The 18,477-nt window shown below is 45.9% G+C and overlaps 1 protein-coding gene across 1 annotated transcript in view; it reads right to left on the bottom strand.

Moving 5' to 3' along the window:
• Positions 1-1,653: 1,653 nt before the first annotated feature.
• The window catches only part of CCR10 (C-C motif chemokine receptor 10), a 32,158-nt gene continuing 15,334 nt past the window's right edge, over positions 1,654-18,477 (bottom strand). The window contains exon 2 of the mRNA XM_085653377.1: positions 1,654-5,310. Within this exon, the coding sequence (XP_085509503.1) occupies positions 4,222-5,310 (1,089 nt within the window). The 3' untranslated portion in view covers positions 1,654-4,221. The remainder of the gene's footprint in view (positions 5,311-18,477) is intronic.

The raw sequence follows: 18,477 nt of genomic DNA, 5'->3' as shown, positions 1-18,477 counted from the left end.
TGTTGGTGGATGGGTCAACAGATGGGTGAAGGGTGTGTGAACGTTAATGCGGGTGGAGGAGTTATATCTGCTCACATTGTGCATACTGGTGGTCAATGGAACTCAGCTCACACCCTTCCAAATGGAATGTTTCCTGGAGCATCACAAGTCTGAGGCATATCACACATAAACCAAAGGGCTTCTGGGGAAGAGGAAAGCAGGTGTTAGAACAGCCTGTGCCTGGTGTTTTGGAGGCTTCTTGAAACCAATGGTGGCTATCTTGCACCAAACCTTTGGTGGCCTTAGAGAAAAGGCCTTTCCACTACAGAGGCAGAGTGGCCTGTTCTGAATTGTGTCTAATGGGAAGTACACTTGAGAAACATATTGTAGTGGAGAAGGAATGGGAACATTCTGATAGACGACAGTGAAAGCTTAGATCTGTTGGTAATGCCTACAAAGGAGGAAAGCTGATTGCTTTCTGTGTGGGAGAATGGGCGCTTATTGAAGGATCCTAGGTTTTGTGGAGAAGGGACATTCACAGTTTAAGGAGGTGAAAGATATTGCTGTCAGGGCTCTGGGGGTCAGTTTGTGGAAATTGAAGGGCTAGCTAGTGAGGGTGGTTTAGAGTTTGGTGGACAGAGTATTCATTCGCAAACACGACAAACTAATGGTCCACCCGCTCTATTCAGGATCAGGCAGTCCGCCAGCTTCCTGTCGCCAGAGCCCCTGTTGGCTCCGTTGAGTGAAAGCTACTTCAGGCAGCTCAAAGGAGTAGCAGGTGTCACAGTAAAGATGCCATAATACCCACTCTATGTGGAGTGTACGGTCTGATTGGAAGCTAAACCTGTCCTGAGCTCGGCCCCATGCCTCTCTAGTTGTAGGGAAGAAAAATCCAGTCGATGGTCTTGCGTTGTCGCGTCCCAACAGTTCACTTTCTCTACACCTATTGATTGGCATCATTTGTATAACTTTTGTGAAATATGAAAATAATAATAACCACTTTACTTCTCTATTCTGGACATGAAGTCACTGGCTGCCATGTGTACCCCAACATTACCACCTCAATTAGGGCCACTGATGGTGGTCTAAATGTTCAAAGGCCTCTCAAAATTGGCATGGCGGCCGGCATAGAAGCACACCGCCATGACCGCCCACTCCCAGCTTAGGAGGTAAGCCTAATACCCCCACAATACACCAAGTATCACCAGGCACATTGAGCGCCGAAGAAGTCAGGTGGCGGGACCAGAAAGCTGAAGTGTCATACTTGCATGTCCATGTGGTGGTGGTTCTACCTCGGCGTTGGGCATTGAGAGCCCTTCCCCAACAAAGCCATGGTGTTTAGACACCCTCCATTGCCCTCCGCAGTCTTGTCCAGAGTTGGTTGCAGTCAGGGGTCAGGTGTTGGTGGCAAGCAAGAAGTTCTCTGAAGTGCAGCCTGAGACACAGAGGGCCTTCCCTCAGTGTGGGATGGTGAGACCTCTCTTCAGGTATGCCTCAGCGTCCTTTGCAATCTCCCATTGGAGCAGGCTGCGATCGGGTGGCGGGGCTGGCGGTGGGAAGTTGCACCTGACTTCAGTCTGCAGAACGTCATCGAGGCGCTTCTGACACCGCCTCTATCTTGTCACAATTGGTGGATGGTGTGGAAACAGGCAAAGGGGCCAAAGGCGTGAGTGCTCATGGATTGTTTTTCATTTTATTCAAACAGTTCACTGCCGAGGCGCGTCTCAGCTCGGCAGGGGAACAAATGAAGCAAATTGATTGAAAGTGACTCAAACTCAAAAAAGCATACATACATTTAAAAAAGCCAACAAATCTTTTGACACAAAAGTGCTCTCACTACAAAGCGTTCGCTCTATACAGGATCTTCGGGTGTCAGAAAGGGTGCAGATAATTTAAAAAAAATTCAGATTCACCTAAAACTTAACATAAAAACATCTTCATGCAGCAAAAGTAACTCGATAATTATCTTACAGACCACCCTTCCCAACCAACACTGGTGTTTTGGACCTGGTATGGCCAACATCAGATGCCATCTTCCGACACTCATGGGGTAAGTCAATGCCACATGATACCGGTAGTTCTGGGCATGGAGTCACCACACTGCCACTACTATGGAATTTGAAATTGGTTCTACAGTGGGTTGTATGACGTTACAATGCATGCTCTTACCCCGCATGCCGTTGCAACACATTTTTTTACCCGGACTTGCTGTCGGGGTGCGCTGGATGTTGGAATAGTATAATTTACTGTTCTAACTCCAGTCTGTGCAACAGTAGGGAAGGTCTTGGAGTTAGATCCAACACCTTTTATTCCCTACAGCAAGCCATTTTCGTTGCAACGGCATGCAGGGTAAAAGCATGCGTTGTAATGAATTCGGTGTAACGGTTGTTTCCCCTACAGTGTGCTCGTACCCAAATCACTTGATAAGCCACCTCTTGTTATCAGTTGGAATTGTGGTTTCAGCTATATTGCCTTGAAGAAGTTCTTGCTGGAGTTTGAATGATGCTGTAGTGCCGGACATGCCATCCAAGCTGATGGGTATCAAGTTATCATGCGCACTAATCAGTTCCTTCCTATATTTCTGACATATTTATATTAACAGCTAGTATGATGAGCCTTTTAACTGGTTTATGATGCTACATAATAGAACTTTAGGCTGGAAACAATAATAATGAGAGGCAGTTTGAGGACACGTGGTTGGCCCTGAGAATATCTACCTGGACCACTGAATCGCTGAGATTGGAAGGATGCATCCCTGAGACTTGGTCAACACTCTGCAAGTTCCAGGGCAGGCTCGTCAACTTTCGTATTGATAGACTATTTTTCATTATTGTGAAATGTAGTTAAACTTGAAAACAACAGGCACGCACCTTGCAGTCTTCAACAAGCCGCTTTATCGATAAGCCTCCACCCAGGTGGGTCTTCTTCAGGTGTCCGCCGGTGGCCACCTGGATGGAGTCTTTTCTACGAAGATGCCATGGGTCACAGAATTCTGTGTAATATTATTGGTTATAAGAGCTGTCAGTTTACTATACGTTAGAAACCTCGAAGCACCTTACTGGTAAATTTACAAAAAGAATTAAGATCACAGGTGGGTCAATTCCAAAAGCAAAAATTGTAAAGCAAATACACTTAGACTACTGTTTTTAGACTTTTGAATTTGTATGTGTTTCGGATTTCAAAAAGTCCTCTAATTTTCACTGCAAATGCCTGAAGCACTACACACCCAACGCACTGGAGGTGCTAGGATAGCTGTTGCTTCGACTCCTAATAGGCCGTCATTGAGAGTTGTGGTGTGGCCTCTACACCTTGGCAGAGTAAGAAGGCGAGAGTGCCAGAGCAGAAGATATCAGGTCAAAAGCAGCGGCGTCCCATCGTTAAGGGCGGGGAGGCCAGCACCCACACCTTTCTCCCGGCATAAAGAATGTCTGTCAGGCCAAACCTAGGTCAGCTTGACAGACACTCATTATACTCAGGTCAGGCAGTCAGGTGCTAACGCTCAGGTGCTGGGTTGCCGGTCTGAAGATGTCACAGTTCCTGTGGGCGTGACCTCTTCAGCCCAACAAAGCACCTCGACTCCCTCCCCCACGTGACGAGGGAGAGCCTCATTGGGTGCTTCAGTTTTATTCCCGGAAGAGCCCAGGGCAGTGTTTCTCACTGACACCTCGTCACAGATTGAGGTGGGGTTAGCAACTCTCACTGACCCCATACCACTCTGTGATGAGGTCGGGACTGACGCCTCCTTTCATTGGCTAACCTAACGTCGCAACTCTCCTGAAACCTCAGAGGCTCCCATTCAGACGCGCTGCAGGAGGTAAGTGTTACGTTTTTATATAATATTTGGTGCATGCATGTATGTATGAATGTATGTGTGTTTGTGAGTGTGTCATGTGAATGGATGTGTGTGTGTGTGAATGCATGGGTCTGAGTGCACATACGGCCCCCCAGCACCCCATTATACTCTAATTGCCAGTCGCCACTGTCCATAAGTAAACTAGGGTGCCTGTCGATAATACTACTTCCTCCTATGCCTTTCTCCTACTTGAAGGAGACGTAGAGTTTAAATGGGGCAAGTGTGAAACCACCCAACAACCGGTGCCCAAATTTACACATCTGAGTCGCCTTCACAATTGGTTGCTGTGGAATGTTGTCGTCTGCAGCTGTCCCTGGAAAATCTTTATCTGGAAAAAATGTAATGCTAAAAAGATGCGTGATGTGTCTCTTTGAGAAAAGACTGCCAACCTACATGGTAAAGCTGATGGAGTCCATGTTGGTAGAGGAAGAGTGCCGCTTGCTGCCGCGCTGCCTCTCTGGTTGCTTGAAGCCTCCACAGCGACCACTGCAGCTGCCATCCTTCACCATTTGCAGAACTTCCTTACGGAACTTGACACCGACGAAAGCGTAGAGCACGGGGTTGAGGCAGCAGCGCGTGAAGGCCAGGCTGCTGGTGACAATGATGGCGATGTCCCTCTGCTTGCTTTCCTTGCAACTCATTTGCCGACTCCATAGGAAGTCAGTGGCTTCCAGGAATGTGACTAGGTTGTAGGGTAATTGGAAGATGAAGAAGACGACCACTAAGGAAAAGATCACCTTCAAGGCTTTGTGCTTCTCAAAGTTCCTAGCCGCCAGAAGGGTCTTGATGATAACCGAATAGCAGAAGACCATCAGGACGAATGGGATCAGGAAGCCGAGAGTCACCTGTGTGACACTGGTGAGCCCTTTCACCACCTTAGTGACGTCTTCGGTGAATATCATTCTACACAGGTGCACTCTGTCCCGGAGCTCTGACCTGCTGTACACAAACTGGGGGAGAGTCAGGAGGACAGAGAAGAGCCACACAGTGACTGAGATGACCTTGCTGTAGTAGGCGGTCTTCAGGCGCAGTTTCCGCGCTGATGTTGCTCGGACGATCATGATGTATCGATCGACGCTGACACAGGTCAGGAAGAGGAAGCCGCTGTAGAAATTGATGGTGTACATGCCCTGAAGAAGCTTGCACATCCCGGTGCCGAAAACCCAACCATGAATGGAGTTGATGGCGATGAAGGGGAAGGTCATTAGCAGGAGAAGGTCAGACATGGCCAGGTTGAGCAGAAAGACATTGGTCATTGATTGCGTCTTGCGGTAGTAGAGATACGTGGCCAGAACGAGGCTGTTGCCCGCAATTCCCAGCACAAAGACCACAGAGTAGATGCAGGGCTGGTAGACCCTGCTGAATGCTTGGACGTCATTCTTCTCGCATCTTTCTGGCATTGAACTGTAGTCTATTGAATAATAGTCTTCATCATAAATGGTCGAGGAGGGGCCTTCTTCCCAGATAGTGCTGAAGTTCTGTAGAGAAAGGAGACATGGCAGGGTTGCTGTTACTCAAATAGTGTATCTTACATTGTCAAATTTGGCCGATGCCTCAGTAACACTTAACACACTGCCTGATGCTTGAGATAATGGCATATTAAGGTTTCTCTTTTTTATTCAAAACAGAGCAGCTCATGCAAGCTGAGACATGTGTCTTTTCTGCCATTCACGAAGGTGTTTCACTCTCTAAAACATCCTCCGTGGACCACGGAAGCCTCTAATACACGAGCTTCCTACGGCTTCACAGAAGGAAACTCACTCTCTACGGGGCATATCAACAAGGGCTTTATCTCTGCTTTTTTGGCTTAAAAAGCCAAAAAAGCAGAGATAAAACTAGCGCCCTATCAACAACAGGGTGCTAACACGCAAATTTGCATGTTAGCACCCTTTTACTCTACGCTTCCCCTTGCATCTCTAATGAGATGCAAAGGGGGCGTTCCAGAGTAAAATAATAGGAGAAATGTCGCTAAGCGACATTTCTCCTATTATCAAGAATGTCGCTAACCCTGTTAGAGACAAAAAAAGCAGCGCTAACCGCGGTTAACGCTGCTTTTTTACGTCTGCTAATTTTCAGACTTAGCCATGATATCCTATGGAAGGAGGATATCATGGCTAAGTTTGCCTGTCCCTATCAACAAGGTAACGTGTGATTATCGCTGGGTTTCCAGCGATAATCTCACGTTAGCCTGTTAGCGTGTAGATTTTTATCGCTATTGAGATAAGCGTTACTAATAGCACGCTATCTCAGAGATAAAAAATCACGCTAGCCGGCGATAATTATCCTCACGCTAAGAGCGCTGAGCGATAATTATCGCCGGTTGTTGTTGATATGCCCCTACATTATTTCTGGATCTCTTTCTCTCTCTCTTTCTTAAGCACGCATACATGAGTTGCACTTTCTCTCTAACTTTCTCTTACCAAGAACCACCTGCTTTGAAAAATGCTGGGCAACATAACGGAGCCAAACACTCCCAGAGACTGTAGAAAGTGACAACAAAACTGGATCAGGCAGCTAAAAAACAAAAAAAGCTTGCCAAAGCCAAAAGGTCCCTTCAGAGGTCAGCTTTCTAGTATTCCTGCTCTCTGGAAACGTTCACACTCTTACGCACAGGGACAGCCAATCAGGCGGCAGCAGGACCCTGTCATTCATCCAGCAATCTGTTACGTCACCATGCATTGCTCCACCCTTCCTTCCGCTCAGCGACACCTTCTCTGATGCCTGCAAAACCGATGATTGGACTTGAATGCCGATGCAGCCATTCTGGCATCCTTATAGAGAAAGTGGCCCTAAACCCAAATCCCCTTCCTCTCCTTTTACTAGGCATTGAAATAGCAATATTTCAATTGTATGTCAGAATATCAAATACAGAAATATTACCTAACATAAATATCCTGTCCTAAATATTGTTTGCTAGAGTATTGCCCCACTTGGTGTAGATTGTCGATTAATAACACCAATCCATGTAATTCCAGTAGATGTTATTTAGGACACAATATTTATGTTAGATGATATTATGACAACCGTATTCTCGTTCTAAACCCATTTTTCACACCCAAAAAAATGTCACAGTCTTGGGTGGATGGATGCCTGCATCTTACATATATATTTATTTAACCCCTTGCATGCTTCTGACGGAACCACTCCGTCATGAGCCACGGGCGCCGTGTGCTCATGACAGAGTGGTTCCGTCATGCTGCGGCCGTTGGCGGCCGCTCCTCCCACGCGGCGCTGTTTCCCCGCCTGTGCGGGCGATCAGCGCAAGTGGGTGGAGTCATGACGGAACCACGCCGTCATGAGCACTGCTCTCCCGTGACTCATGACGGCGTGGTTCCGTCATGAGCATGGCGGCGCCGCAAACCCCCCAAACCTCCCAGCGCTGCGGCGGAATTCACGCCGCAGCGAAGGGGTTAATTTACTGTATTTGTAAAGCGCCGCTTTCTTGTTGATGGTTGATGCATGGCGCTCATATAACCGTCTTTAGCAGTAACGCAAGGATGTGGCGGATCTTCTGACTATGAATTCGACTTTGGGCTCTCGATTATTGCCGGGGAGATGTTCTGTTAATGAATGCAGTTAGGTACGGCTAACATGGTGGCCAATCAGGGCCATCTCCATCTATTTACCAAACAAAAAAAACGAATAAAATGAATTTTCCTGTTAAATCATACTATAGGACAATCAGCCAGCGACAAGTGCTCATTTGTTTTCACCCGCATATACTTTTTTTTGGAGCCTTCACCATACCGCTGCTGTAGGTGAAGTTGGACAACATTTGTCCCATCCTCTAGCGATGTCCGCTTTGGGGATATTTCTCTGTTTCTTTCTTTTTGATCCCTTTGGGCAATCATGAAGGTTTGGAAGGAACCAAGGGGCATATCTACAAGGCGGCGAGATAAAATTATCGCCGCTTTTGCGGCCGTTTTCGGCCGAAAAGCGGCGATAATATTATCGCTATATTAGCAAGGTCACACTATCGCGTGAAACCTTGCCTTCGCGCCTGAATTCCTAACGCCCATCTTTGCATCTCTAATGAGATGCAAAGTGGGCGTTCCTCCCCAGGATAAAGGGAGAAATGTCGCTAAGCGACATTTCTCCTATTATCAAGCCTCAACGCAAAGCAGCATAGCGACAAGAAAAGTAGTGATAACCCCTGTTATCGCTACTTTCCTTACGTCTGCTTTGAAACGGACTTAGCCATGATATCCTATGGAAGGTGGATATCATGGCTAAGTATGTGAGGCCCTAGCAGCAAGCTAACGCCACATTGCGTGAGATTATCGCTGGGTTTCCAGTGATAATCTCACTTTTGGCAGTTAGCGCTAGGATTTTTATTGCTTTTGAGATAAGCGTTGCTAATAGCACGCTATCTCAGCGATAAAAATCCACGCTAGCCGGTGATAATTATCCTAGCGCTAAGTGCGCTTAGCGATAATTATCGCCGGTCCTTGATGATATGTCCCTAAGATTCAGAACAGTGTTATGAAGATCCAGTTTTTGCAGATATTTAGGGACAATCCCAGAAAATCCCGTAAACAAAGTACAAAGGCTACTGCATGCCCTAGTTACTTCATGGTGTTCCGCATCATGTTCTTTGTCGCATTCGTTAGCACTGCGATGTTCCTGCGCTTGCAGATGTCCACTGCCCCACTCCACAAACTTTGTCTATGACTGTCCTAGCTGCCATTTTAGGCCTCTTCAAAACCAGTGACCGATAAGGGATGGAACACAGACACTGATCCCTACGCATAATCAAGTTGGTTACTGCACCCTCCCACAGCGGAAGTTTCCTTCATAAGGAATTGGGCATTGTGTAGATTACAGGTAAGTTATCAGGCGCCTGCCCCTTGAACACGGCTTTGTGCCATTTCTCAGCATTGGCGATGTACCGCAGTGGAGAAACAAGTCCATGTTGTGGCGTTGATGGAAGAAGACACCAGTCATTTGCTTATATGTCAAATTACTTGCCATTAATTTGCAGTAGACTCATACTCCAAAAGTGATCTCAGAACTTTTTGGAATTGAGAATAGTTTATTAGTCAATTTAAACCATAAACAATACATTATAACATTTTTAGCTAAAAAGATCTTAAAAACTATTAACTATGAAAGCAAACACTGCTCTTCTTAACTGGAAGACAGTTTAACTAGTTACTGCCCTTCGTGGGTATAAAATCTCAGAACTGATTATCCGACACCTAGTTGCGAACCTACAGATATCTGCCTGAGACAAGCCTGCAACCGCTACCCTGCAAGCCACTCCACCACTGTTGAACCTCAAGTGAACAACAGGAGGCAACGTCACCCTGGTGGTTCCTTTTAACTTGTATGCCACACAGAACAGAACTAGAGGGTTTCTACGCCTTGTGTTGCTTGAAATTCACAATGACGGCCAATCATGCATTAAAGATGTACATTCTGCCACTGTTGTTTTCAGGATTTTTGCGGCCCTAGGTAAGACATATTTTGGGGGCCCCTGTTCGGATAACGTTTTAGTTTACGACACATTTTTTGCTACTTCAAGCTCAGATGATGCCAGATAATATTGATTTGTAATCTGGGCACACAAAAACAGAAATATGTCTTGCCTGGTATCCCAACATTACTTAGAAGGACCCTGGATAGGTAGAGAAAGTGTTGAAAGGTAGAGAGAAGCATTTAGCATGAGAGTGGTTGAAGTAAAGAAATAGAGGTGAGAGAAAGGTCACTTTCCCTGGGACCGCCTTGGAAAGGGGATCATGGGCAATTGCCCACTTTGCCCATGCCTAAGAGCGTTACTGCATTCTGTCTGTGCTGACCAATACTCTACATCCGAAGTCTAGTCTCTCCTGCTCCTCTTCATAAACTCCACCTGTTCCAATCGAGATAAAATATGGACCTGGTTTCAGCAATATTGAATACATCAGTAGCTGGCGAGAGCTCAGAGCAAGTCCATGATCAGAATTCTAATATCTTGCGTAGAGATTGCAAACATAGAATTAGTCTAGGTGGTTAGACCTGTCGCCGCGCTATCTAAGGAGCCATTTTCAATCGTCTCAAAACCAAATGCAGGTTCTGCTGACTCAATTCCACCTTTTTAGGTGTAGCTTCCTCAAGCTAACATGCCTAGTCACCCCTGGGACTGGCAAGGGGCCTTTGTCGTGATCACTGAAACTACAAACCCTTCCAAAACTAATCTAACAGAATATTAGGTTCCTAGAATGAAAGAATGAAGCAGTTGTAGTGTCTTTCCCAAACACCATGACTAGAAATAAACCCAACGATGATAAAGTGCATGCCTGGAGCATTGAGGCTGCCTCCGAGACAGATGTGTCCAACTTCTACCCTCCTACTATCCCTTCTCTCCCCTAATTCAGTCGTGAACCGCGGGATCCGCAAACTCTTGGAAAGTGTGTAAAGGAGACTCTTACCAAGGACATCATGCAGGTTTTAGTAGCCCACCTTAAAATCCTTCAATAGTGACATATTCCTGTCTGCTAAGTAGGGGCCACATGTACGAAGGTAATAATTTGTGATTACTAAATAGCACATTTTTGTGATTCGCTATTTGGACATCACCAACACTTGTACAAATTTGTGCTTTACACATTTTGCGATTGCCAGTGGGTTGCAAATAGCCTTACCTCATTAATAATCCTTGAGGTAGGTCTCGGTTTTGCGACTCATTGGGAATTGCAAAAATAAAAGGGATGGTGGACTGCTGGGCTCAGAAGACCACTGTGTCTGTGAGTGTTTTTAAATAAAGCAATCTTTTTTGTTTAAATGTAGCCCATTTTTCTAAAAGGACAACGGGATGAGTTTCAAAAAGAAAAATGAAAAGTTTTCTTTTAATTTTTTTAAGAGGAAACAGGGGTCCTTGGGACCATTGTCTGCTCTAAAGAAATGTTTTTGCGGACCCATCCCCATTTGCGGATAGGTTACCACCTACTTGAAGTAGGCAGTAAAATGTGAATGTTTTGGGACTGCATTTCGGTCACAACACATTCACACCACGGCGTCTTGTTATTAGGAAGGGACGCCCTAAACACGCCCCTTCCTAAGACCAAATTGCAAAGCCAAATTGCGGTTCAGTCATAGGTTGCTGAATCGCAATTTGGCCCTCTGTACATTTCTAAGGATCGAGCCATTTGCGGATCTAGAAAAGGTTTCGTGCACGCGGCCCATGCAGGTAAGAGCGGTGGGGCTGGGTGAGGGGGATTTCGACAGATGACGACGAGGGAAAATTATTTATTTATTTAATTTCCCTTTGTTCTCGTCTGTCGAAATCCCCCACCCTCCAGGTGGCCCCACCTCTCTTATCTGCACAGGCTGCGGCTGCGTACATCTTGTCCAAAGCTGTGTGCTTTCACAGAAAGAGTGCTTACCTTCCAAGCAGCGGCGATCACTTGTTTATCTGTTTAGCTGTGCCAGGCAGGGCTCTTTCTCAAGTCAAGCAAATGTGTTTCAACAGGATCTTGACTGGCAGCAGCACAGATGGGAGGAGGGCAGTCAGGAGGAATATGGTGTTGTATTGCAGTCCCAGGCTCACTGGCGTAACGAAACTTGAGCGGGCCCCCCTGCAAGATACGTGGAGGGGTACCCTCCGGACTCATTAAGGAGCTCTTCGGGCAGAGTACTGTGCTGATGGCCCCCCCTAGAATGTGGGCTACCCCCACACCGCGAGGGCTGCGGGGGCCTGTGTTACACCACTGCCCGCCCCCCCTTCCCGTCCCATCATTAACCTCAGAGGTACCTTAACTTGGCACTCCTTCAGAGAATGGTGGGTTTTTTTTCTAATTCCTAGTTTTAAGATTTATTGACTGGAGAGATGTGCATGAATGAGCTTTCCTGAAGCCCCTCGACTCGCCGTTGTTTATTCGTCTCTACATTGCTGCCCACAGTTCTGTCAGTCATTAATTCATCAGCCTTTACATTGGTGGTCATTACATGAAGGTACGTACATTGAGAGCACCTTCACATTGCAGTTTTTTACATCTACTTCGCAGGTAATTTTGTAATCAAGTATTATTCCTAGCATTACATATTTTAATAAAAAAATTAAATTAAATTAATAATTTTAATTTAGTATTTTAAAAAAAAAATTACAATACTGTTGTATTTCACTGACTTCAAATTTATTTTTATTATATACATAATTAATTATTGTATTTAATATAATGAAGTTTTAAATTGCCCTTACCTGAATCCTAAAAAAACCCTTACTGCCCCATGACCGTACAAACTCCTCAAATTCCCTTAACACTACCCTACCCTGAATCCCAAAAACACTTTACTACAGCCGAGCGCTCTTCTTCCTTAAATCCTAAAACCTGCTAATTACTCTTTAATTCCACCCTTCCTGGAACTCTGAAAACTCCATACTACATTTTAATGCCACCCATCCCTGAACCCTAAAAACCCTTACTACCCCTTACCACTACCTTAACCAGAACCCTAGAAAATCCTTAAAACACCTAAACGCTGATTCAGTGACTCGGCCTGCTAAAATCCGGTGTCACCTAAGGGAGAAATACTGAGAAAAACTGGAAACCTAATGACTGATTTGCATAGTGATACCTCATCTCTAAGAGGACCCTTTGTCTCTTACTATCCCCACCCTCCCTCCTTGGTATCGAAAACTCTGAGGAAGAGTGATATCAGAGCCGCCATTAATGTTGGCCGAAACGTGTCGAGCAACATGAAAAAAGGTACCTCTTTCAAGTGTTATAAAAATGTTTTGAGGGCATCAGTAGAAGCACTTTCAGGACCTGGAAAGTGCACAGAAGGAACACATTTGACTGTTCATGCACAGCCGAGCTTTGCTGCATCGACATTTGGGAGAAATGACCACCGCCCCACTAATGGAGTAATGTCTTTTTGTGCCATCAAACCAGTAATCGTGAAAGTACTGCAAATTTATAGATAAATGTGTAAGCATCAACAATGAGTCTAATGTTAGCACCATCGTTTTGCTGGTTCCCTTGTACTAATGGGCAGGGAATGCAAAAATAGCATTAAGTGCACACCAAACCACTTTCTACATCTTTTGACGAATTGTTTTAGAACATTCCACATGCTCCAAATGACCCTCAAAGTAGTCAAAGTGGTATGTCCAGGAATGGCAAAATGCACCAATATTAGTACATGATTATTGTACATGTTTCAATGATGCTTGTCTGTGTAAGTGAACCTTCCTTCTTTAGGTCTGCTCGGCAGTACTGCAGCCTGCGTCATCTATTTGTTCCCAGCTCTTTTAAATATGCATACAGTGGGCTTCTGCTGGGCTCCACCAAGGGGAGTCTTCCTCTCTCATTTCATCCTATAAGCTGGCCTTATATCATTACGTCTTCCAGGAAGTGTTTCCATTAGAAAGGATGAGGGACATTCCAAAATCTGAAAAACAAACTCAAATGTGCTCTTTGCCTCATTCAGTTCTTGTTTCTCCTCTATGCATTCTACACAGAAAGCAATATTCTTTGCTACTTTTTCCAAGCATTGAGGCATAGTCAGGAGGGCAGGCTTTAATGTGAGTACAATGCATTCAAACAACATTTGCGAATACCTGTGTTTACTTTTGTTGGTACATTAAAGCCAGCCCTATTGGCTTTGCCAATGCTTGTTTCCACTTGCAAATGGCCGTATACTCTCTAAATAAATTCACTAACGTGCTGGAAAGCTGAAATCGCTGAAGAGTGTCCCAAATTTCAGATTTTAAAATCTAGGCATTACGAAGCATCAGAGAGGGTTGACTTTCTTGGATTAAAATGTTTTATTTCCGCTATTTAATAAATATCTTGGCGCTTGATTATTTCTGATATGCTTTTTGTAAAAGAAGGTTCTACCTAGGAATTTGACTAGCATGGTGTTTCCATCTGTATGCCCCTAGTCAAGTAGGCCATGCTGTAAATACATTTTGAGAACACTAATGTCTCTAGCTATGGTGCGTGTTTTATTAGGACTTCATGCAAAATGACATTTTATCTGGCTGCCAACTTCCTCCTGGTGAGAAGCCCTTTCATTAGGATGCTTGTTGCACTCTGGCGCCGTTCTGTGGTCATTTGTGGTGGTGCTATGCAGCAGCTGCCTGCAGTGCCTTTAGTGCAGCATTGGCCCTAAGTTTTACAGACTCTCACATTTTCAATGGTCTCTGCTGAATATTCAGCTAATGAGTTCTTGCATTGCCTTAGATTCAAAGGCAAGGTAGCATTTGATGCTGCTGAGAAAAATAAGAAAATTAGAAAGCATAACATTTCCCTCTGTGTCTTTAATAATAACAGCAGTTTATTTTGCTCAGTGATTCCACATTTTATAAATCCTCAGACTTAGGGCCTAATTACGAATCTGGCGGTCCGAGGACCGCCAGACTCGTGGTGGCACGGCGGCCCAGCCACTGCCGCACCGGCGGTCCAACCGCCCTTTCACGAGTTGGGAGGTCGAACCATAATTGGACTGCTTGCTCCGCTGGCAGCGGCGCTGCGGTCACGGCCGTTGCAAGATGCAGGTGGTGCCGCTGCAAGTTTCAGGACCACCAGCTGTTTCATGCAGGTCTTCCCTCCATAAAAAGGCTGGCGGTACTGCAAAAGATGGGGCCTCTGTGCCACCTCACCCTGGGGATGCATGCAGGTGGGCACAACATGTGCCCCCCTGTGTGCACGTAGCTCACTTCCTGCACGGCATGGACTTCGAAGTCCATGCCGTGCAGGAACATGTGTGCCGTTCCTATTGAGGTGCCTTTTTCAAAGGCACCACTGCCTTTGAAAGAGGCACCAGCGTGGGAACCACCACACAATCTTCCAGCCAGACCACAATATTACTTGTAATCCGGCGGGCCGGCGGCAGCGACTCTTGGTGGTGCAGAGGCACCGCGGTGGCGGTCCGCCTGCCCCTGCACCGCCAGAATTCGTAATCAGACCCTAAATGAGACACATCTACAAGTTAAAAGACTGGGGTACTGATATACGCTATGCCAGTGCTTAATTTGTGCCGGTGGGTTTCAGTGCTCAGCACCAGCACTTAATTTTCAGCTCCGGCTTTTGTGACAGTCCACCACATGGTGGCACTGCCTCCTTAATTTTGAGATGAGCACAACAACTGTGTTTATTAAGTCAATATACGTTGGAATAAATAACACCAGCTTCTCATGCAATTAATATAGCTTTGTGTGACCTGAAATAGTCTGAATTGTCACACTTGTAGGAGTGCGATGGGTAGGTGTTATGTTGGTGCTGTCACTTGCAGCGCTGGCTGCATTGGCCTTCCGAGAAGGGCCCTGGCACTTACATTTTTACAAATTAAGCACTGTTTATGCCCAAAACCCTCATGCAGCTGCGGGACGAGATAACAACACATTGCATTTTTATCATGGCCATGAGAAGCAAGGCCAAGAACATAAGAAGGCATTGGTTGCGATCCGGCACTCAGGCTAATATACTCTGGCGCCGTTCTGTGGTCATTTGTGGTGGTGCTATGCAGCAGCTGCCTGCAGTGCCTTTAGTGCAGCATTGGCCCTAAGTTTTACAGACTCTCACATTTTCAATGGTCTCTGCTGAATATTCAGCTAATGAGTTCTTGCATTGCCTTAGATTCAAAGGCAAGGTAGCATTTGATGCTGCTGAGAAAAATAAGAAAATTAGAAAGCATAACATTTCCCTCTGTGTCTTTAATAATAACAGCAGTTTATTTTGCTCAGTGATTCCACATTTTATAAATCCTCAGACTTAGGGCCTAATTACGAATCTGGCGGTCCGAGGACCGCCAGACTCGTGGTGGCACGGCGGCCCAGCCACTGCCGCACCGGCGGTCCAACCGCCCTTTCACGAGTTGGGAGGTCGAACCATAATTGGACTGCTTGCTCCGCTGGCAGCGGCGCTGCGGTCACGGCCGTTGCAAGATGCAGGTGGTGCCGCTGCAAGTTTCAGGACCACCAGCTGTTTCATGCAGGTCTTCCCTCCATAAAAAGGCTGGCGGTACTGCAAAAGATGGGGCCTCTGTGCCACCTCACCCTGGGGATGCATGCAGGTGGGCACAACATGTGCCCCCCTGTGTGCACGTAGCTCACTTCCTGCACGGCATGGACTTCGAAGTCCATGCCGTGCAGGAACATGTGTGCCGTTCCTATTGAGGTGCCTTTTTCAAAGGCACCACTGCCTTTGAAAGAGGCACCAGCGTGGGAACCACCACACAATCTTCCAGCCAGACCACAATATTACTTGTAATCCGGCGGGCCGGCGGCAGCGACTCTTGGTGGTGCAGAGGCACCGCGGTGGCGGTCCGCCTGCCCCTGCACCGCCAGAATTCGTAATCAGACCCTAAATGAGACACATCTACAAGTTAAAAGACTGGGGTACTGATATACGCTATGCCAGTGCTTAATTTGTGCCGGTGGGTTTCAGTGCTCAGCACCAGCACTTAATTTTCAGCTCCGGCTTTTGTGACAGTCCACCACATGGTGGCACTGCCTCCTTAATTTTGAGATGAGCACAACAACTGTGTTTATTAAGTCAATATACGTTGGAATGAATAACACCAGCTTCTCATGCAATTAATATAGCTTTGTGTGACCTGAAATAGTCTGAATTGTCACACTTGTAGGAGTGCGATGGGTAGGTGTTATGTTGGTGCTGTCACTTGCAGCGCTGGCTGCATTGGCCTTCCGAGAAGGGCCCTGGCACTTACATTTTTACAAATTAAGCACTGTTTATGCCCAAAACCCTCATGCAGCTGCGGGACGAGATAACAACACATTGCATTTTTATCATGGCCATGAGAAGCAAGGCCAAGAACATAAGAAGGCATTGGTTGCGATCCGGCACTCAGGCTAATATAATTTGACCTACAGAATACAAAAAATCAATTGAAACCTTCCGGTTATGAAATGATGCAGCAGGTATATAAGGAAATGTAGCTAAAAGGTTACAGAGCAAGAATAACCGAAAATATATATAATTCAAAAGCTGTTCAGATAAATGTTCAATACCCTGTTGAGACAAGCTGCTTCCTCTCTAACCAGCTTAACACCAGCTCACGCATTCCCGTTCATGTATGTCTGTATGTGGTATTTCTATAGCACGACCCTAGCCAAAAGACAGCGGAGGGCTTACAATCTCAGAGACAAGCATTAAGTCAACCAGCAGTCGGAAGGGTAGCTGGTTTGTGAACGTGTAATATATTGCGATGTTGTGCTCTTAAATTCTTTCCCAAATTGGAGCAGTGTTGGGGCAGCCCCGATGGACACAGGGATTGTAAGAAATTGGGTTATTATTTGGGTTCGGCAACTGCCCACCTCAAGAAACATTCACAACTTTTGCCATGGTGAATCCTTAAATAACAAAATTAACCTGAGCTCAGCTCCCTGGTAGTAATAGCACAGAGCAAGCAGGCTTAACTTGGGGCAATTTGTACAGTAATTATGAAGTATTGAAACAGTAACAGAGTAAAAATGCCAAAAATAAGAAATCCCTAACTGAATTAGAAAAATAAAGTTAGTTATTACCCAAACTGGCACCAAAATGACAAAAATCCAAAAGGGGAATCGGAAATATGTTTTTTTCAGATTTTAAGTAGAAATACCACCATACACCTATGATAGCCTATTGTCGCAGTAGACCAGGTGCTAGACACAGTTTCATGCTGACCAGGACACGGCTCAGATCAGATACAACACTCAGGTTTGTCCCGTCAGAAGATTTTACCTTTCGGCTTAGTCTTTTAACTCCCAAACAACCCCAGGAGTACACTTTTAAAGCCACACAGGGCCTCGGGGTAGGTGCTAGGTGCCAGGAAGAGGCCAACAGCAGGGTCCAGCCCAGGTCCAGTTGTCACTGGTAAGCTGGGTACATCCAAGAAAAACCCCTCGTGCAGCTTGTTGCCTCTCTGTAGCCACACAAGAGGTCAGCCAACTGACCCTAGGAATCCACTTCTTTGTCTTGGGTACATTAGAGAGTCGGTCCAGTCCTTCGGGCTCCTCTCAGGTCATAGACAGCAGGTCCTATCCTCTACTGATCTTCGACAGGTCCAGAAAGTGCACTGATGTGGGTACCTAGCGGTGTCACGTTTATGCCTTTCATCAGATATTGGGTGGCGGTGAATCCTGGGCACTCCCTAACCAATGGTGTAAAAGTTCCCAGAGCCAATCATACCCACTTGTTCAGTAGTCCTGTTTGACTCCAGACAGGCCCAAAATGCCATGTGTCAAGGCATTTTTAGGATGAATAAAATCTTCAGCCACACTAAACTTGGGTTGTGAGGACTGTGGGGAGTGTCATAGAGAAATGACCAGTATCCTCCCACTGTTAACACTAAAATCCAGTTTGAAGAATTGTCTTGGCATCCTGTTGTGCCCTTTCAAGTGTGACCTAAGTATTACATGTGGCTCAACAGACCTGTCAAGCAGGTTTTGACAGTGTGGTATCACAGGATGCCCACAGCCCCCACTCTGTATATTCTATGGAGTGGAGCGGAGTCATCTCTGCCCATTCAGGCCATCCCATTGTTTGCTCCTGAAAGGTATTTCAGTTCTCATTCACAACTATTCAAAGCTTGGCACAGGGTTACAACTGGCAAAGGCTTCTGTTACTTACCCTTCTGACAGTCCAGACAGCTAAAGGGTAACTTTCTAAATGTTACTGTTCCTTATATATATTTGTTAAAATTACTTTAAAAATCGT

This window comes from Triturus cristatus, chromosome 1_1, assembly GCF_964204655.1.
Source record: "Triturus cristatus chromosome 1_1, aTriCri1.1, whole genome shotgun sequence".
In the NCBI taxonomy this organism is placed as follows: domain Eukaryota; kingdom Metazoa; phylum Chordata; class Amphibia; order Caudata; family Salamandridae; genus Triturus; species Triturus cristatus.
Note: the sequence above shows the minus strand (reverse complement) of the source record. Positions and strands in the feature narration are given on the sequence as shown.